This window comes from Hirundo rustica, chromosome 6 (assembly GCF_015227805.2).
Source record: "Hirundo rustica isolate bHirRus1 chromosome 6, bHirRus1.pri.v3, whole genome shotgun sequence".
In the NCBI taxonomy this organism is placed as follows: domain Eukaryota; kingdom Metazoa; phylum Chordata; class Aves; order Passeriformes; family Hirundinidae; genus Hirundo; species Hirundo rustica.
The window spans coordinates 16,679,012-16,700,825 of NC_053455.1; the positions used below are offsets into that span (position 1 = coordinate 16,679,012).

Here is a 21,814-nt window from a genome sequence, read left to right on the forward strand (position 1 = left end):
AAGTGTGCATTGTCAAGTATTCTTTCTGTTTTACAGTTATTACGTGAAAATAGCATGCAAGAATTAAACATCCAAATTAAAGCAGTGCAGCTTTAAGAGCTTTAAAGCATTTATGGTACTGCTTTGCTAAAACCTGAAATTTGTCTTTTACAACTGCATCAACAGTGGTGTTGCCTTTGTTTTTCTTTAAAATGAAGCAATATGCTTTTATTTACATGCAAAAATAAGAAATAACCTGACTAGTATAAAGTAGTTCAATAAAAAGGAATTTTCACATATGGTAGGTTGGTATCACAAGGTATTGAAGTATGAAATTACTTTTGATGCGAACTTTATTTAAAAGCTCATGAAGATCTACAGTTTTACTAGCCTAACCATAGAATGGGATTAGGTGAGAGATTAAGAGATGGAAAGAGATTTAGTGCTGCTTTTTATGGCATTTATATTCTTAACCCCGTGATGAATTTAAGGCTAATGTTTATGATTTTTAAATCTCAACTGAATTGTAAACAAAATTGGGGGAAAAAAGACAATTTTATCCTTATGTTTTCATGGATCTCAGTCTAGTGTTTGTCTAACTGGACTTCAAAGTACATTTGCATGTGACATTAATAGAAGTTATTATTGGGGACATAGAGAATTGGTAGAACTTGGAACTTCTACAGCACTGTTCATTGCGCAAGTGAAATCACTTCAGTGTTGGGGTTTATTTGTGCTTTTTTTTTTTTTTTTTTTTTACGACTTTTAATACATTTATCTTTAAAAACCCCAGAACTCTTAAGTTGTTGTTTTGAGGTTTTTTCCCCATTGTATTTCTTGTATGTTACCTTTATCTTGTGGACTTCTAGCTTAGGCATATTTTCATCTTACCTCATTAATGGCGCCACTTCAATGCTGGCATTGTTTTGCTTTGCTCAATGTCAGTTTAACCTAGTCATCAGGTCTGGTTTTAATTTTGATGTGTATTGCTAAAGTGCTACTTAATTTTTAAAAATCCTTCTTTCCCCTGCCATTGACTTTAGTTCTGTAACTACACTAAAAATCATATTTTCGTATACATGGAGATCTTTATGTTTTAAGCAAAATAATATGAACACGTGCATTGAATTACCTTAAAAGTGATCTATTTGACCATGCATAATTAATGTTTTTCTTCTTAATTAAATCCAGTAAAGTACACTTTCTTCCAGAGTGCAGTGAAATACTCAATTCTTCTGCATTGGTACACATTTTCTGCACTAGCTTAAGTTTTTTCTGAAGCTTTTATGTTTGCTTAATGAAGTTTAAAAAAACTAGGTAGTAAATACTGAATGTCGTCAGTCTTGAAACAGTGTGTCTGTGAGCATGCAAATACCTTAGTAATAAATAATGTAAAAATGGGTGTTCAGTATGAGGGATGATTGAATTGAAACCTAAGACAGTTGGGTGGATGTCTGTGTACTTCTATCTGATGTGCAGAATGAATAGTTCATATACGTTGTTGTTTCTTCATCTGAAAATCTCTTGATGAAAGTTGCAAATTTAGTTGTAACTCTAATGCTTTTCACTGTTGAATTGTTTGTTTTCATTTATTTGATGAGAGAGTGACCATTCTGTTATGGAAAGAAAAGTAATATGTATTTTTAAAAGATTTTAAAGGACGTTTTATTGGAAGAAAAGTGATTAAATGTAGGCTAGTCCACTATGGGTTTTGGTAGATGAACTGGGAAGAGATTTGTACACATTCTTAGTGTAGTTTAAAGGTAGTGCAGAACAGATAGAAGTGACTACAACTTGACTCATTTAGTGCTTTAGGAGCTGTCATCTAACTTGAATGACCTAGTAGATTACCTATGCATTTAACTTTAAAACACCCTTTATAATTGTCCAATTAAAGTGATAATGTCTTACCACTGCAGTTAGACAGTGCATTCTCCAACAAGGAGCATTCCCTTGCAAAAATGAGTAAAATTGTCAATACTTCAGATTACTTGCTACATGTACTTGTGGTTTAGTTAAAGGATTGTTCGGTGATGTAACAAACACAGATATAAGAAGTAGGTTTACATTTCTTCAAAGAGAAAAAAGTAAGAGTAAACTGAATAGTGAAATTAGTCCACAGAAGTTAACGTTGGTTATAGATCTGTCTGGATAATTAGTTTTGGAAAAAGAAATGAAACAATGGCAAAAACTTCTTGCTTTGTTTGGTGTACTTCAGTTGACTCAGTTTTAACTGGCCTGAAATGGAATGTTAAGAGCATACCAAACACTCTAAAGGCACATCACAGAGCTAGATTAATTTAATTGCAAAACCAGGTCATCAGTGATCAGTTGACTGAGCCTTTGCCCAAGAGGTTTCCCTTTCCAGTGCTTATCACAAAGAAGATTGTGCTTTTCCAGCCTGGACCAGTAATGCAGATCAGAGCATAAAATAGTTTCTCTCCAGATTTTGATGCCAAAATATTAAAGTGCTATTAAGAATTTTTGCTAGACAGATCATGATTTCTTACAATGACTGCTTTATTTGTAATATACAATTTAAAAAAAAATCCTGTTATGAGGAGAAACACCAATCTCTGTGTTAAGTAGTCCGTTATCCAATCTTCTATTGGCTGTTAGGTTGCTAGTCAACTCAAAAGAAGTTCTGATTATGTTTTCCAAGGGAATACAAGTAACTTTGAGGCAAATGCACCCATTGCCATTAATTAATTTTTCTCATAGATTTTTTTTTCTTTTGAATAACTGTGAATACCTTTCTTCCATGAAACTTGGGCAGCCAGATGAAAAACATAAGTGACCAGAGATTCACAGTAAATGAATTTAGAACTAGATGGATTGCATTTGAGCAAAATCGTCCACTCCTACTCCTTTACCTTTCACATCTAGGTCTCTCTGAAACTATAAATATTTAATTGACATGTTCTACATGATTTTCTTCATTAAAAAACCCAAACAAACTATTGAAGGCTTGTTGTGGCAGCTCACAGAATTCTTCCTAGAACTTGTACTCTTCTATACCTTATAATTTTGCTCAATTTTTAAGAAATACGAATTTTTCAGATTTTGCTTTGTATACTGTTCTTTCTTGGTACTACTGCTACTCTTCTCAAAAAGACAATGCTTTAGAAAAACAAGCCTTCCAAAAATTGAAAATTTGAGAAGAACCTAGTATAGAATCTTCATCCAAGTTGACAGTGGTACATACTTACATTCCTCCCACACAATAATACATTCTTTCTCGATTATTTTGTCTGCAGAATTGAGACTTTTGTTTTCTTTACTCTTAGTTATTTGCTTTAAAATCCATTATCAAGAACTGGTTTTAATGATTCCTTGTAGAAGTGCAATTGCATTGCGCTGTGAAAGCAAACATAGCTGTTACAAGAGGCTGTGAAAAGGGTTCTTGAATCTCCACTTGACTTTAGATGAGGGTGTGGCCTTCAATTGGCTTTTGTTCTGGGGTCACAGGGGTAGAAGTCACAGGTTTCTTGGTTAACGCAGTTCAAGGTTTAGCTGCTCTTGCTGTCCCCTTTAATTGCCTGTTCTGATGGCATCTGCTGGCAGGCAAATCTCATTCTTGCTTGAAAAATTCAGTAGCATTGTTCCATGTGTGTTTTGGAAGCAGAAGTCATTAGTCTAGCTTGGCAAGAGGCATAGTAACCAATATGGTATTTTGACTTAACTGGCTTCTTCAAGTTGGAACAGCCGCCAGGATAGGATGTTGAATTAATTTCACATGACCCTGTATTTTTTAAAAATTCTTCATACAATGACATTTCAAACTAATGAACCTTTGATCTGTCTGCCCTCTTTCAACCGTTCTTGCTCTGATCTAAACTTTCGTTTTTATATTACAGTCTTCATTATGATTTTGTTATATGCAGCAGAGCAGTCTAACTACTAGTGTACCACTGAACGTTTTTGCCTTTGTTGTTCCTCATTTGTCTCCTGTGAAGGTCATAGTTTTGCTTGTGAATAGATGTTTACAGCTACACAAGCAACAGTCTTTAGCTGAGACTTTTTGGTTGAAGTTATATTTTCTGATATGGACTGCTTAATTACTTGGTGTTAAGTCTGGCTATCATCACCAGTAACTTTCCCAAAATAACTGAAACTTAAAAAAGAAAAAGTGAATAAAAAGAAGAAACCAGTCAGTATGGTAAGGACCTTGTTGAAGCAAGATTTCCCACCCCCCCCACCTCCCACTCCGCCCCACCCCCAATTTTAAACCTACATCACGTCTTTGAACTGTGAGAATTCTTTGTGCCAATTTTTATATGTCTTCCTAAATTAAGACTAATTATTGTTATTCTGGGCAGTTAAAATGACAGTGAAGGATGTTACAGGTATAATTTCTATAGAAATAGTTTTTTTCCTTGGTGCATTTTTATTTTTGAGTTAAATATCTATGATTGGATGACCTCTAAGACTCACTGAAGGTACAGGTCCTGTTTCTGCCAAGAATTCAGGCTTTTCAGTCTTCGCTTGTGATTTTTCTGAAATGCAAAATCCATTCAGCAAGGCAGCTTGTTAGAAGAACCTCTGCTATGTGGCCTTATGTATTACAAGGAAATTTTCAGTTATGACAGCATTTTTTTATTTATCCTATGGTCCTGGTTTTCTTATTAAGCTTACCAAGGAACTCTAATACTTGATCAGTAGCTTGCAGCCAGTTTGCTGATACCTAATATATGACATACTCCATGTGATACTGCTGGACTCTTCAACTGCTTAAATTCTTCAGTCCTGTAAGCTGTTCCTGGAGGAACTGTGGTTTTTGACTAGTTTGTCAGGAAGCAGCAGGATGGAGAGACTGCTCCCTGCATTAGTGTGAGCTAAGGGTGACCATGGCCAGCATGGATCCATGTGCTTACTGACCAGTGGTGCAAGAAGATCAGAGGGAGTCTACTGCCAGAAAAACAGGCTTGGGCAACACTCCAGTGTTCATCAGAAAAGTTTATTGTGAGGAGAGAGGCTTGAGGACAAGTCAGGTTATGAATTTGGTGGATCAGTATCTGCCAGATACCCAGCCAAAGACAGACATACCTACAGCACAGCTTATGCAAGGTTCCAGAATGGGAGCCTGAACTTCTGCTCTCAGCTGAAAGTGGAGTGTGGTGGTTCTTTAGAGAGACCCAGATGACCATCGATGGCAAAAGGCACAGAGCCTGCTCTCTTGCCGGGGGCATATCCGGGCTTTATTCTGGGGTCCTGCCCTCGCCGGCCAGAGCTCGTACTTAGCTCCTTTCCCGTCCCCGCTGGTGCCAGAGAGCCTGAGGCCCCGGCTGTCCCGGGGCTTTTTCCCCGGGGGGGCAGGCCCAGAGTCAGGGACAAGCCACTGCCCAGTCAGGGACAAGGTGGGAGTGGAGCGGAGTTGGGTTACATTCCAGTGTGGGGGATGGGCACAGCCGAGCAGGGACAAACCACGGGATACAGTTTCCAAGGGGGACAGGGGATACAATAGGAAAACATTACAAACCCCAATATAAAAATGAAACACAATATAAACCAAATTAATGTGCTACAACAGGCGAGGAGGCCCGAGAAGGTTCCACACAGGTTACTCAGCTGCATTTTGTCAGAATTGGTCTTAAGCAAAGATGCCGTAACCCCTAGGATTAGTGAAAGGTTGTGGAGCCTGTTGATAAGCTCAGGGCCCTGACGTTGGTGTCCTGGAAAAGTTTTCACTGTTTATGCTTGTAGCAAAGCTGTAAATTACGACTTTCAGGAGTCTGATTACATACACTCTCACGTGTACACCATAGGAGTGATGATGATACAGATTTCTGTATTCTAGAAATTCTGGGATGTCTTTTCATTTCTAATGGGTGTTATTTGAAGCACTACTGATAGAGCCCAGAGAGGGTCTAATTAATGCAGGCTGGAACTTTGAAGTACCTTTAACAAAGGAAGAAAGACAACTTGGGACTTGCAGCATTTATTGAGAGGTGTAAGTAATTAAGGAAGGTAGTTTTACTCCAGTGTTTTTCCCTGGATTAATCAAATGAAGAGCAATAGTGGGAGTTCTCTGGTCCAGTACAAACAGTGGCATCTGTTCAGGCCTAGAAATTATCTACCACTCTAGGCATTTGAGGAGACTAAGAAATTGGTTTTATGTTGCTATTGAAAGGACAAAAAATTATTTCATTTGATAACCTGTGAAACAGTTTAGGTGGACCTATACACCTGATTAAGTCTTACTTCTGAATACAGTCACATTGTCTGTCCTTTCTAACATTTGCTGTCTGAATTTGCTTATTTCTTAACTAATTACTTTTTTCCTTGTAAAAAACAGTAGAACTTACTTGCTCTAGGTTTTAACCATGCCTTTTCACCCTATCCTACCATCTCTTCTATTAGCACGGTATTCCCATTAAAGAATCCTTACACGGTTAAAGAACTTTTAGGGAAGAGTCGCTTGGTTTTACTTATTTACTTTTTATGAGTTACAAAATTTATTTAAGGAGTCAAGTTCATGGTTTGAAGGAATATAATAGTATTGCAGTTTCAGAATGTGTCGTATCTGATGTTCCAGGTAGTAGTCTAGCTCAGTTAAGAACAAAGTATTTGTACAGTAAGTATTTGGAGAACATAATACAGTCTGTTGTGTTTCAAAGATGATCTTTCAAGTAGCTGGAGAAGTAGGTCTTAATTTTGAATGGTGAAAAGAATGGGTTTGGTGAATACTATGTGTAAATAATGTTTGCACAGAGACTTGTGAATTAAATAAACCATAAGTTTTATGACTCAAGTGTCTGTTGGAGTAGTGATGGGACATTGTTTGGATGAAGTTCATCAAGTTAAAGAAGTAATTCAAAGGCTGTACATTTAAATGTGAAATAATAAATCTTCAAATGGCAAAATAACTGTCTCAAGACATTTGAGTGCTTTCTGCACCTGCATTTACACTTTGGAATTAAAATCACAATTGCTCAAGCTCTGAAGCATTTTCTCAAACCAGTATTTGTATGACAAGAAATGTTCCCCATAGTCTTGTGCACTGCAGAACAGTGTACTCGGAATGTGCCTCAATATTCTAAGACAGGTACTCTGCACTTTTCAGTTATGTGGATCACTATTTCCATATGTAAATTAATTTGATTCTGTTGAGGCCCTGAACTAATGATGTTCTGCCTGTTGAAGGAATTATAATAGTATGTAACAGTTCCTTAGGATAAGGTTCTCTGCTGTGAGAAGAATTGCAAGACCTTCGCCTCCAAGATGCTGAGAAACACCCATCCAGAATCTGCTGTCACAATTTTTTTGCCCAGATTGATGCCCATCTTAGATGCGTTGAATCAGGCATTTTCAATGCTTTTGGGCTGTGTGAGTTTTGTGGCACTGGAAACCATCATCCTTCCAGCACAGTATCTTCTTAAATCAGACATAATGGAGTAGCCCTTTTTCCAGAGAGCTGGCTGCAAAAAGATGGTTTGGCCCAATAGAGATGAGCCTTTTAAGAACATGTTGAGTATGAGTGATACTTTGGCTATCTTGAGGTCTCATCTAATTCCTGTGATTCACTTTGGAGTTGCAGTTCTTGTCCCACATACTGTTATGAGCTATTGAGCAGTTGCAAGACTTAATAATTGTCTGAGCTACCCTTGCATATGTTATAAAAAACATGAAACTGAATTTATATTATTGCGGGCTAGGATGCATGCTCTAAAGGACACATCCTTCTATGACAGTAGTGACTGTTTCTCCATCAGTCAGACCTTTCCTGTAGACATGGTGAGTGTGATTAGTCTCTGCAGCAAAAGTTTGATCCTTTTGCTTTTTTTGTTGCTGTTAGTGGGCTTTTTTTTTTTTTTTTAATTTATTGAAGGAGATAATTAGACTGTTCTGAAGGCATAAGACCTCTGTCATTGAGGAGAAAAGTTTACACACATGCTTTCTACATTTTCAGGTAGTTTCAAAGGTCTGCCTGCCACTCCTTGGTTATAAAGCTGAGCCAAGGGACAATATCATGAGATCATCAACAACATGGTGGTGAAAGATTGCCATCCTTCTGTCAGCACTTTAGATTGATTTTTGGAGCTAGGTGTTTTGTTCTCTGCAATTGGTATCATTGTGGTCAGGCTGCCCAGGTTGGGGTGCATAGTCTTAGCAAAGACACTGCTCTGAGGTAGGGTTTTTTTGGTAAAGTGGCTGTTATTTCCAGGACAAATGCTAATCTGCGTTACATATCTCTTGGACTAAAGCTTCTCAGTGCTCATTCCTTTTTTGATGAAGAAAAGGGAAAATGTGATGTTAAAATAAATTATGTGGAGATGTACTGAAACTGCTCCTAGTTCACTAGGATGCTTAGATCAGTCAGAATGATAGCAAGGAATTTGGAAAGAATGCAGTGCGCTATCTTTTTTAATATTACTATAGCTGGTGTGGGGAAATTTATAAATCTACCCTGTGTGTAGCACCACAGTATTTATTAGAAAGAGTCTGGTAATATATATTGGAACTGCTGCTGTGTCAGTTTGTAGCTCATCTCAAACAAAAAGCAATAAGGAAATATAACTTAGTTTTCTAATTTGATAGCAATATGGTTTAACAAAATGAACTGCCTGGCTGTCCATGTGAACCTATCTATCACTATTCAAGAACTCTTCACAAAATAGAGAATTCTCTATCAGTGGCTTCATGACAAGTTGTTGCTCTCTTAAGCAGCTAACTGATTTGAAGTAGCCACTTTGTTAACCTTTACTAAAAGATGTTATTGTATAAACATTCAGGAATGATGCTGAACTTGGTAAAGAAAGAGAAACCATAACCATCTGCTGTGTGCTAGAAGACTAAAACAATCTCCAGATTATTTGTAAACATTGCAAAACTGATTTGCTGGTTTGGAACAAACATAATGACACCTGTTTAAAGACAAGGTCAATATTGTACTGAGTTACTAGTTTTGGGTTACCCACACTTCTGTTTCCATCCATTAGTGTCTAATTGCATGCTGTTCTGCAACTCACAGGAGAGAGCCACAATGTTTAAGACAGGTATGCTGAGTGAGGGAAGAAAAGGAGCATTCTATGTTAGACAAAAACATTCTTAAGCTCAAGTATTTGCCAGATGTGCATGTTGAATGAGCATTCACCTGTAGGTAATCCAAGTTTAGTTGTTTTTCAAGAGCATCCTTTCTTGTCTTATATCTCATAACATGGAAGTGTTAATAATGTGCCTCTTGGAATTTGGATTTATGTTATACAATTGAATGAAATGTAAATTTGGAGGGGGTACAAAATAAGACTCGGCTATGGTTTCAAAATGAATGTTGAAATACAGCTTACAGTGGCATTTTGTGACAGAATCATGGAGTGGAAGGGATTGCTGGAAGTCATCTTGCCCAACCCTTTGCACAAATACAATCACCTAGAGCTGCTTGCCCGCAAGAAGCCTGTTGAATATCTCTAAGGAGGGATAATCTGCAACCTTTGTGGCCAGCCTGTGCCAGCGCTCAGTCACCTTCACAGTAAAATAGTGTTTCCTCCTCTGGTCCTGTAACTGGGCACCACTGAAAAGAGCCTTGCTCCCTCTTATTTTCATGCTTCCTTCAGGCATTTTTGTACATCGATGAGATCTCCCTGAGCTTTCAGGTTCACCTCTTCAGGTGAAACTCTCCCAGCTTTATCAGCCTTTCCTCATAGGTTCCCTTAATTATATTTATGGTTCTTTGCTGGACTCTCTCCACTATGTCTGTGTCTCTGATGTACCCAGGAGACCAAAAAATGACAGAAAATAGAACTGTTATTGGAGATAACATTATTTGAAAATGGTTTTAAACCCACATACAGTGCATAACAGCAGAAACTATTAGTTACTTGCTGTAATAGGTGTATTTAACAGTGACAAATTTACCTAAGTGTTCCTAATGAAACGTCATACTCCAAAACCTGTGTTCTTTAAGTAACAGCTAGATAGATGTAATTGATGAAGCTTATAACTTAATAAACCACAGCATAAATGAAGGTTTCTAACAAAGAAGTATCTGGATTTTATGACTTCAGCTGTTTTGAAGTCAGGACATTGTATCTTACGAAGGCAGATCTGTGTCAATCTATAGTTGGAGTCAGAGTGCTTTGCTTTCAGGCAGTTGTCTTGATATCTCACTTTGGCTACATTATCTTTACTTTTTGGAAAGGTAGCAAGTGAAAGCAGTTTCTTTCTGCATTTTCCACTTCCCTTTTCCTTTTCTCCCTTATTCCTCCCTCCCTCCTAGCTGAAGGAAAAACAGAGAGATTGAATAGGTTTAGCTTCTCTGATGGAGGGCTAGGAATTTCTGACATTATTTGTGCTTTCTATCACACTATATTTTTTAGAAATAACAGGTACTGGAAAAGATTATCAAAGAGAAACAATAGTTGTGTTAAAAGAAAGTGGAATCATGAAAAGTTCATTATTAAATTGTTTTGTCTCAGAAGTTAGTATTTCAAGTTAATATTTAAACAAAATGAGGCCTTGTAACTATTCTGAACTCAGAATTTTACCCCAGAAAACCACAGTATATGTATTTTAAGAAATACAGTTTAATAATATGCTGCTGGACTGTTTAATTTTTATACCTTAGGGTAGCACAGAGCACTATTTCTACTTTTAGAAGCTTCTTCTCATTAGTGTAGTCTTTTATATAGCACCTGTTTTGAACTCCAAACCTGAATCTACAAATGTAAAACCTGACTTTTGAAATATTTGCTTTTTTGAACACTCTTCTTTAAAGGACCTATCAGGATCTCTCCCCAAAATGCTAGAAGCATGAAGGATAAGGGAGGAACAATGTTGCATGGCCCAAACACATGTGCTTTCGTCATTAGCAAGGTACAGCATGACCTCATGTTGACCTCAAAGGTAAATCGCTACCAGGGAACAATTATACATGCCTGTGAAAGCAGCTTAGTTTTGAACAAGAGAATATTTCAGTACATAGAATAAAATTAAGTTTACAACACTGTCTGCCTTTCCCCTTCTCTGTCCTGTCTCTCTCCAAGTCTCTTCTTGAGAGAATGTTGTTTTTTATATGTTTGTTGCAAAAGAAAACAACTTTTCTAGAGGTCATAATGAATTCCTAAATATGGGGAACTCAAAGGATCTTGTATCCAATTTAGTCAAACTGTACATCTTACTAGTAATTCCCTTTTTAATGAAAAGTTTCATTTGTTATCTAGAATATTGGTATTGCAGCCTTCAGAATGTATATCTATGTTAGTCTGGGGATCTTGCAAAGTTCTGAAATGTATAGATCATTTAGACTTATGGGAGAGTTTTTCTAAATGTTAGTAGATAAATTTTTGTGTGCTTATCTTAAACTGCAACACAAACTTATGACATTTTATTTTTTCATAGAAGACTAAATATTCTGTAGCATTGTGTGATACATCTCTACATATGATGGAATGTTATTTAGCTAGCAGTTCTGAGCTATTTGGAGAAGAATTGCTGCCAGCATCTCGGAACTGTTAGCCATATCTATCCCATATTACTTGTATAATATAATTGTTTGATGTAAATTTTATTTTGTTTTCTAGAACGAGAGAGCATATTCCTTCTGTGGAACAATAGAATATATGGCTCCAGATATTGTAAGAGGGGGAGACGCAGGACATGATAAGGTATGTTCTAAGTCTATTGCTGAAACTAAACTAATTCTTCAGTCAGCATATTTCTCAGCTTGAGGGGTTTTTGTAAAATATGGCACATTATCTGATTTAAGTATGTGTTATTTAAGGTTGTCCTAAGATGGATTGTTTCCTGTGTCTTCAATTTTATGTTGATGTATTTTCCTCTTCTAATCTGAAGTAAAAGTCATATTTATAAAGGTACTGAGGTTTAATTGTATTCTATTCAAAAATTGTTCTAAATATGCTGTGAGACAATAAACTTAGTTGACACTTATATGCCTTTGCATAAAAAAAACTAGTTCAGAGTGGAAAATGGTTTGTGGCCAATTCTGATATACATTTTAAACTGGATATCAGAGAAATCTGTTACCTTTATTGGGATGTGGGATAGGTTATTAATGTTATAAGAGTTCTCTCATTGTAAAATTGTTTGGCTTGCAATTCAAGTTTTATTAAGCAATAAAGTGTCAGTAATTGATAGAAAAGATCAAGACAACAGTAATTGACAGATGATTTTTGCAACAAACAAAAACCCCTACTCTCCAAAATAATTCTACCGTATTCCTCGATAACTTATTCTGATTGCTCACTATACTGGGAAGTTTTGGAGAATATTTAATCTCTGGTTTTTTGCTGTAGACTGAGTTGAGTTGTCTTTTTGTTGGGGGTCATGGGGTGTAGTTGACTGTGGTTCCTTTTATAGCAGGCTGTCTCTGACTTATGCCTGAGAAAGTTGTTTCTTTTCCTTCTCTATGCATTCTGTGTCTCTTTTGGTCTGAGTTTACCTTCAGTTAGGGAGCAGTGTAGCGGGCACAGCTGGGATCTGGCTGAAGTAGAGCAAAATGACCTCCCTGATTCTTTTCACTTAGTCATTGTCTCACACCTACCTTGAATTCCGCTAAAACCGCTTCATCTTTTTCTACTGTACTGCTTGCTCAGTTGCTATTAAAAAATGAATTTAAAAAACTTAGGAATTGAAGCTCTTTTCTGCACTCTCATTTTAGTCATGCCACCTCCAGAGCATCACTCCAGTTTCTCAGTCACCTTGAATTATGATTCTGGCTTCTCAAAGCTTACAGATTCAGTCTTGTTGCTGACTTAAAGAGGAATTTGTGTTCTGTTAGCTTTGGTTCTTTCTGATACTTTCGTCAGATATCATGCTGAGTCATACAGTCTTCTATAAGGAATAATTTCACAGTTTGATAGCAACTGATAGCTGAGCAATAGGGGTGATTTTGCACTTATGTATGTGATGTTAATTGTTTATACCACACACTCACTACCTTACCATTGGCAATATCATATATGGTCATTTTAGAAGATTTTTAGTGTATTTTATACTTACTGTATATCTAACAAAATAGACCTTACAAAAAGAGAAAACAAGATTGCTCTAGTATGCTGTGCTCTCATTAATCAATATTTATCATCTGTAATCTCTTCTAGATGACTGCAGTGTTTGTCTCAAGGACTTGCTCTAGTATTTCAGTGTTTATTTTTTAAAGTTTGATTTCTGATTCTGCAGATCCTCCTTTTCTTTTGGAAAAACACATGCCAAGAAGAAATTCTTTAGGGCTTTCTCTGAGATTTATATATTGCAAAGATAATTAGTAACACTACAGAGACTTCTTCAGGTAGTTCTTCTAGACGCTCTTGGCTGAATATATGAGACATCAGATTCTGTGTATTTTGAAGCAAAACCAAATAAAATATGTGGCCAAATTGTCATGATTTCACTTGTTGTCTTCCTGTATTGTATTAATATTGCCAACATAAGTGGAGCAGAAGTTTCATTGATTTGCAGATTTCATGGCTGTAAACTTGAGATGTTCAAACACCTGTAATTAATTTTGTTGAAAGGACTAAACTGCCTCCTTTATTATTCATAGTAGCATCCTTCCTTTTAAAAGACAGAAGGTTTTTTTACGTTATGAGGTATGAGAGATATGAATAATATGATTATTGTATAGCAAGCCAAATATCCCATGTGTTTCCATGGTCCATCTCTCTAAGGCGCCTGAGATGCAGCGGTGGCACTGGGTGACCATAACTGAGCAGGGCCTGTACCACGTGGAGCTGTCCATGCAAAATGGATAGCAGGGAAAGTAACAGGAATGAAAATGCAGTAAACTGTCAAAGTGGGAGTAACAAGGCTCATGCTAGATCCTTTCTAAAGTTCTTTAATAAACAAAACCACTGTTTCATCTGTGATCCACTGCAGCAGTAGGATGTTGGAGACATGGTTCTTCTGAAAGCTTTGCCTGAGTGAAGCAGCAAACAGGTGAAACATGAACTGGCTGAAATTGTGTGCAAGGTTGGAAATGTCATAGGTCTAGTAACAGGAAGGAACTGTGCTTTTAAGCAGATTCCTTGAAATTCTTTCAGGTTTGGAATACCTGAGAGAAGCAAATACTACCTAAGTGAAAAATTTCAGGAACTTAAATAGACGAATAATGGTCCAAATATTTAAAGATTAAAAAGTTGTTGTTGGTACTGATGTTATTATTATTAACGGCAACAATCAAAAACTGAAGGATGGGACTCCATCCAGAGGGACCTGGATAAGCTCAAGAAGTGGGCATGCAAATCTCATGAGTTTTAATAAGACTAAGTGCAAGGTGCTGCACCTGGGTGAGGGCAACCCATAGTATCAAAACAGGCTGGAGGATGAACAGATCGGAGCAGCTCTGCCCAGAAGGACTTTGGATTGCTGGTGGGTGAGAGGCTGGACATGACCCAGCTATGTGCACTCACAGAAATCCAAATGTATCCTGGGCTGCATCCAAAGCAGTGTGGGCAGCAGGACAAGGGAGGGGATTCTACCCCTGCGCTGTGCTCTGGTGAGACCCCACCTGCAGTGCTGCATCCAGCTCTGGAGTCCTCAGCACAGGAGGGACATGGACCTGTTGGAGAACAGTCCAGAGGAGGGTCTCCAAGATGATCAGAGGGATGGGGCACTTCTGTGAGCAAAGGCTGAGAGAATTGAGTTCATCCTGGAGAAGGCCTCATTGTGACTTTCCAGCACCTGAAGAGAGCCTACAGGAAGTTAGAGAGAGACTTTTCACATAGGAGAAGGGGGAATTGCTTTAAACTGAAAGAGGAGAGATTGATGTAGGATGTTAGGATGAAATTATTTACTGTGAGGCTGATGAGGTAGTGGAACAGGTTGCACAGAGAAGCTGTGAATGATCTGTACCTGGAAATGTTCAGGGCCAGGTTGAACAGGGCTCTGAGTAACCTGATCTAGTGGAAGGTGTCCTTGTCAATGGCAGGGGGTTGGAACAAGATGGTGTTTAAGATCCCTTCCATTCCAAACCATTCTGTAATTTCAGAGCATTTTCAGGTGCCTGGATTAACTGTGGACTGTAATCTTAATTTGTGCTTTTTGAACATTCTTTAATTTTGTTCCCAAGCTTATAAAAGTTCAAGTTCTACTACTTCTTAGCAAGCTTTAGGTTCCTCTGTTATTTTGAGTATGTATTAGAATTCGTATCACATCACAATGATAAAAGTCAAAATTAATTCTGTTGGGAAAACAAAAGCAACTTTAGTAGTCAATGGAAAGAGTTCAGCTTGATAAATTAGTTGAAGAAGCTAAGTGGAGAGATTTCAATATAAAATTAATTTATCACAGAAAATACCTTCAGTCAGTACCACAGTTGTTTAGGCTTCGTTGTATCCTGTTTTGCCTTTGTATGTGTATATAAGTAGATTCTTCCTATGCTAGTTGCTTTCTAAGTGGATTGTTCTGTTCCTTCTTTTGTTAACAAATTTACTTCAGTGTATCTTAATATACATAATTGCTGTTGTTCTGTAGGCTGTTGACTGGTGGAGTGTTGGTGTTCTTATGTATGAATTGTTAACTGGAGCATCACCATTTACGGTTGATGGAGAGAAGAATTCCCAAGCAGAGATTTCTAGGTAAGATTCAAAACAGTGAATTACATGTGCTTGCTAACAGATGATCCTTATGCCATAATACATGTTTTGTGAGAGTTTGTTAATTTAAAATTTAGGAAGAAAGTAATGCCATGGTAATATACATGCGCTCCAGTTCTGTCCAATAGAACAAGATCAGAAAGTAGGTAAGTTTAATTAGCTAATAGAACTGACTACAAAAGACCTGTTTTGTTTAAACTACAGTGGAGCCACAGCCTTGTAGATACTTAGCCCTATTCCATGTTTACTGTTGAAGAGGAAATATCAAATGAAATATCAAAGTAAATGTAAATAGAATTATCACATTCCAAATTTGAATACATTATGCTTATCTTTAGCTATAGATACCTTTTTTTATCAGCTCTTGCTAGGTTGTTCTGGCAGACCTTAGATTTAAAGTGTCAGAATGTACCCTACTCCCACTTTTTGTTACAAGTAATGTTACAAGTATTTTGTTAGTGTATAGCATAAAACAAAGATCTTTCCTAGCCCAATTTGCATATCTGAGAAGAAATGAATATGATACTTACAGGAATTAAATGAACTATACCATTCTTATCTTTTACATATAAACTTTCTGTTGCATTCTGTAATCTCCAGACTTAAAAGGTTTGTGTAAAAGCACTGGAGCATTTTTAAAAGACAAAGCAATAAGCTTCCCCAGAACACATTACTGAAATCTCTCCCAAAACAAAAATTTCCTTTTACTGGATTTCTTTTGGAGCAGGAAGTTGAGGTCTTGAATTGCTCAAATTGCTAACTGCTGTCAAAATGAGCTTTTCAGTCCAGTCCCCAAACTAAGAATAGTCTTGCTTCTGTTGGAAGATTCCTGGTTCTGACCCTCACCTGAAATCACTTGATATTTAAGGTTGTAATGGATGATAGAACATAACTCAATTATTTAGATAATTTATTTTACTTATGTTATAAATTCAGGCAGTTTCTTGGGAGATTAAGTCCTGTTTATTGGTTTTTACTTCTCTACCACAGCAGGAAACTTGGACGGTCAGTAGGAAAAAAACACAGGAGAGAGGGGAGTACATTAATGAAAGAAAATTCAGGACTTCACCTGCTTGGTCGTTATATTGCAGTTAAAACTTCAGTTATCTCTTTCTGCCCTATTTAAGGTTAGAAGTTTGGTTGACTGGTTACTTATGCCATGACTGAATTTGGTAATTTTGATTCCCAAGATCTGCTAGATGGGACTCTCAAGGGGTAACATTTCTTTTTAGAGAGAACCTTGAACTGAATTTTACAGATATAGTTCCTGAAAAACTGGGAAACTTTTTAGTTATGCATTCTACAGGACGACTTTCTTTTGGTAGGATCTTCTGTTCTTTTTAAGATAGTAATATTTCTGATATTGTGCGAGGTTGTTAACATCTGTCCTCTGACAGCTAATAACTTGCTTTCTTTAGTTGTAGCAAGTTTACTGTGTTGCTGTTCAGTCTGGTTTTGTTCTGGTGGGTGTTAATGCTACACATCTACAGACAACAGTCCTCTAGTATTTCAGTTTTTATTTTGATAAATTTAGAAGTTAAAATCCTACAGTTTCCTATATTGAAGATATTTCCTGGAAAAGCCTTTTCTTAACTCAGCTTCTGTTGTTCTCTCTTACATATGGACAGTTTATTCTTGTTGATGTTTCAAGAAGATCTTGGTTAAAGGAAGAAATAATTTATCATCTGAACAAAAAAAATACTTCTTCCTTTTTCTTGGGTTCCTCTTGTTGATGCCAGTGCTGGTCTGATAGATCTAATTTCTTTTCCTCTTTTGTCACTTTTAACTGATGACCCTCTGGTTTTGTAGTTCTTCTTCCCAGCTATCTAGCTGAAATCTTCTTATTCCCAGCGTTTGATGGCATTTCAGACTAGATTTCATCTGTCTTGTGTTACTCCTATACTCGTAAGACCCAGTGGTTTCTAAAATCCTCACTGATAGTAATTTCTCTCTTGGATGACTTCAGTGTTATGTGTCTGCAGTTTATGTCATAAATGTTACATTCCTTTTAAGAACATACAAGAACATTGCTGCTGCCCTGGCTGCTGAAGAGTCATGTGAAACCTTCTGGGGAACAGTGACTACTGTGTGCCTTGGGGAGCAACAGGAGTGTGTTTGGAACTACCACTGAGGGTAGTGTGGAGCAGGCAAACAGAAGCCAAATAGTGACAGTTGCCACTGATAGTGAAATTACTGGCACAGAGAGATGAGTTGGTACAAACTTCTTTCTTGATAGCAAGGTTGTTCTAACCAGAAATTACATTGGTTAACCTAAATATGCTTAAACTTGCTGTTTGCAGCAGGTTTAGAGATCTTTCTGGTTTTTACTTGCTCACAAGCTGTTGAAAGCATGGTTTTATTTTTCTGGGTTTAGGGAAAAAAAGTCATCTTCTAAATGGATCCAGGTCCTTCTTTAATTTTACCTAGGTAGGAAGTAGTCTTAGATATTTTTAGATAATTTTACTTCCTCATGTGGCACAATGGCTGTCTGTTGTTAAATTTGAGCATGAAACTTTGTTCTAAAATATCTCTCCAAGGGAGAGTTCAGTTCTTGTGTTTGAAACAGTGTGTAGTTTCTAGGTTTTTTTCCTCTTTCTGATGAGAAATTATGTTGTTCTTTTATCATAATCTTTTTGGCGACACTGTGGACTTCTTTCATGGAAAATACAGATTAAGTAAGTGCAAACATTGTCTTTCATCTCTGTCTCTGAAGACTTCTTGTTCACGTGTTCTGTGTTACGGGTTATTAAATTTGATGAAAAAAACCCAAAACACATAACTACTCCAACATCTCTCTTTTTCTAGTGCTCCCTCTCCCCTTTCTTTTCCTCTGTTCCCAAATCTTCCTTTTATTTTTGAGAATTCTGAACTTACATTGCCACAGAGCCAAGGAGAAGAGCCATCCTGAAAAGGCATATGCAAGGGCTGGGGTTGATTACACATGCAGTATTTTCACTGACTATAAGTAGTTTGTAGCACTGAACTGAAAGATGGACAAATCCATTTTAGGGGGCTGACTTTTGAGGGTCCTGTCATGTATAGGATTTAAAATGAGCAGGAAGGTTTTGGAGTACTAGTTTGCAGCTGTGCAGCGGTTTAGAAAATCTTACCATCTTTAGGTTTATGAATAGATAGAAACTTTTTTAAAATACATACATACATCTGTAAAATAATCTATAGAAACATATGATGCCATATTAGCCTACTAAGACCAATAGCAGCCCGTGGTCTTTATTTGGCATAGTTGGTTAGACTTTATTTAAACTTCATGGAGGACAGCTGAAATTTGACAGTCTGTGGAGATACTTCATTGATGATCCTGCAAGAAACCTTTTCTTCACAGAGCTGTTGGGAAGGTGCATAACAGCTGTATACTGGGATGCCCTTCTTTATTGATTTCCTTCTTTAATTACTGACTCACTCTAGTGACTGCTAGATCTCTTAAAAGACAAAACAATCATTAAATCCAACTTCTAATTTGAATGATTTCTTCTTGGTATTTTGTCCTAGAGCTTTTAGCTGCCTATCTGTAATGATGTTTAGATGCACATCAGAGTGCATCAGGGAGTCTGCCTATATATCCATTCAACCATTCAGTAAAACAGGTGGTTTTAAGAAAGTTATCTGTATTGTAGCAAAGTTTCTGACTTTTCCTAGAACCAGGGATGCATGTACGTATCTGACTGCTCCAAGCTGGAACAAAAGAACAAAAGAGAGTTGGGCATGACTAAGTTCTGAGTTGACAGGATCATTCTCAAATATGAGGCTGAAAACTGCTTTGGAAGTCTTGTCCATTTGCCCTTCTACAGGGTTACAGCTTGGGGTTGCTTATTCCCTGTGCATCCAGATGGATATGTATCTTTTGGGATGATGCTTATAAGAGAATGTCTCAGTTTAGAGACAAGTTTAGGAGAAAATACTCTGGAATGAGTCATCTCTGCTAAAAAGGGTTCCAACAATCCTTTTCCACCAATAGGATATGAATGCTAGTGGATGAAAGTGAAAAAGCCTTTTGTTTATTGACAAACAGAATGCCCACAAGGCATGGGAAAAAGGTAAATAAAAACCCAGAAAGACAGAGAAAGAAAAAAAACTCCACCAGCTCACTACATGGTTGGTAGAAGATAGTGGCTCCTCTCTCAGGGGAAAAAAAAACCAAACTGCAGATTCAAGCAGCAGTTTGGGCAAAAAGGTGGGAACCTGAGTCTCTGGCATTGGTCCCTTCTTCACAGCAGATGAAGGAGGTGGAGTTGGTGTGCTTTCTCTCTCCAGCTCAACTTTTCTGAGGTATGGGGTCAAGACAGAGCAAGCCCTCTACTGCTGGTCCTGACCGACTCCTGTCTCTCAGGTCCCTTTTTCTCTTGTCTCAGAATTAAACAAACTGTCCAGTTTGCCTCGGAAAAGTTGCCGATGGATTGCTGCTGCAGCTTCTCCAAGGCCATGGAAAGGGAAAAAAACTTCTTGCCTGGGCTAGCAAAAAAAAATCAAGCTAGCCAAGCAAAAAACCCAAACCCCTTGGCACCCTGGACACCTGGGGACTGAGGCTTTGAAAAAAATCGGCCAGAGTGCCCAAGGCTCGCCCTCCCCGCAACTTAAAGATTACAGCACACATCTTTGGGCATAGAGCAGAGGATCAGGGAATAGACTGTCATCATAAATCACCTCAAGACACACAAAAGGCACTGTAGAATTAGATTAGGCATCTCCTTTTCTTCCCTGTCATCCTTAAATGTGTCCTTTGCATTATCATGTGTATTCTTGGTCTGTAGTAGTTGTGGGGAAATCTCATCAGAGCCCAAGTACCTGAAAAACAATAACAGTGGAGTTGCTCCTCATTCTGCATGGTCTGCCATAGAGAGGGATAAGATGGAAATGATTCATGCAAAGTATTAAACTTTTTGACATGTGCATGGAGTGGTTTCTCTGAGTGTTCAGTACAGCCAGAGTTCTCTCATCAGCAGAGTAATCTCAGCTTGCCCCAGCTCAGAGAGCTTATACCAGGCCAGGAAAAGCAACAAGTACAGCAGAGTATTCTTTCAGCTTTTCCAGCTGCACTTTGGATAGTTAATTCTTCCTGCTCGCATCTGTTGCTGTTACTGGATCACTACCATGAACTATGTGGACAACCCCATAAACATGAAATGTACAGAACGATGGCAATGACTGAGAAAAGGAAAGGGTCATCAATGCTAAAGGCCATAGCTTCTTTATAGAAGCTTTATAGAAGGATTTTGACTCAAGCAGCTTCCTTCCTCTGAACACTGTATGGACTGCTGTTAGAGCCTTGAGTAACCTTCAGTACAGCCCTTCAGTAATGCTGAACTAGTGAAACCAGACTCTCTTCACTTGATCAAACTGCTTCACAAATTTCTGCTCTCTCACATGTTGATCCAATCTGGTCTTTCTTCTCTGGCAGCTTGATTTCCATCCTAATTAACGTGATTGCAGCTTCACTTACTTCAATTCCATGATAATTTTATGTAGTTCTTGGGACTTCTAAAGTAGGTAGCTCTGTAATATGATTCTGTGAACCAATACAGAATGTCAGCAGTGTTTTCTAGTATCAGTCAACCTCAAAAGTATTTTTGAATTAAAGCCACTGGCATCTTCCATGGATCTCCTTGTAATGGAACATGGCAAAACGCTACCTTTTCTGCAGTGGGTTCTAGGGGGATCAAGAGATGGAAGCTGTTTCTCAGTAGAAAACTTACTGTACATCTGCTGGAAATACAGTACAGCAGAGGGCAAACAAACAGTTCAGGAGGTTCCTAGAGTGTATGGAAGAGAACTTGCTCTAGAATTTCCCTTTTGATTTCTAAGAGTTTCAGTCTTACTGCTTTAGAAATCAATTTCAAAAATTACTGATTGGAGGAGCTTTCCTCCCTTCCGAGACCCCAAAGAAAACTTGTCATTTTCCAGGATCTTTGTTACATGCTTTTCTGATTCTTTTATCAGAAAGGTTGATAAAGAAACTTCTTCGGACTTCTCTAACTGCAGTGATTTTAAAGCTGTGAAAATATTGTAGATTTCATTGGTCCTCTTGTAAATAAAGTAACTTTTCTATCAAGGTTTCCTGTCTTCTGTCTCTAGAACAGGAAGGTTTTCTTACTTCCTTACCTGCTTCCCCTTCCTGAAATTGGTGATTTCAGAAGAGACTGAATCTTCTCCACCTTCTTACACTGCAGAGTATTCTGCAGTGTAAGAATACTCATTTGGTGATATTCAAATTTGGTATTAACATCCCTAATTAAAAAATTATTTGATAATATTGTGCTTTCTTCTCC

The 21,814-nt window shown here is 37.6% G+C and overlaps 1 protein-coding gene across 2 annotated transcripts in view; it reads left to right on the top strand.

The window, feature by feature from the left end:
* RPS6KA5 (ribosomal protein S6 kinase A5) overlaps positions 1 to 21,814 on the top strand; it is a 73,220-nt gene that overhangs the window by 30,906 nt on the left and 20,500 nt on the right. The window contains exons 2-4 of one of the 2 annotated variants that reach the window (XM_040067050.2): positions 10,694 to 10,821; positions 11,499 to 11,582; positions 15,409 to 15,512. In XM_040067050.2, coding sequence (XP_039922984.1) covers positions 10,729 to 10,821; positions 11,499 to 11,582; positions 15,409 to 15,512 — 281 coding nt within the window. In that variant the 5' untranslated portion in view covers positions 10,694 to 10,728. The remainder of the gene's footprint in view (positions 1 to 10,693; positions 10,822 to 11,498; positions 11,583 to 15,408; positions 15,513 to 21,814) is intronic. The other variant, XM_040067049.2, reaches the window with a different exon arrangement.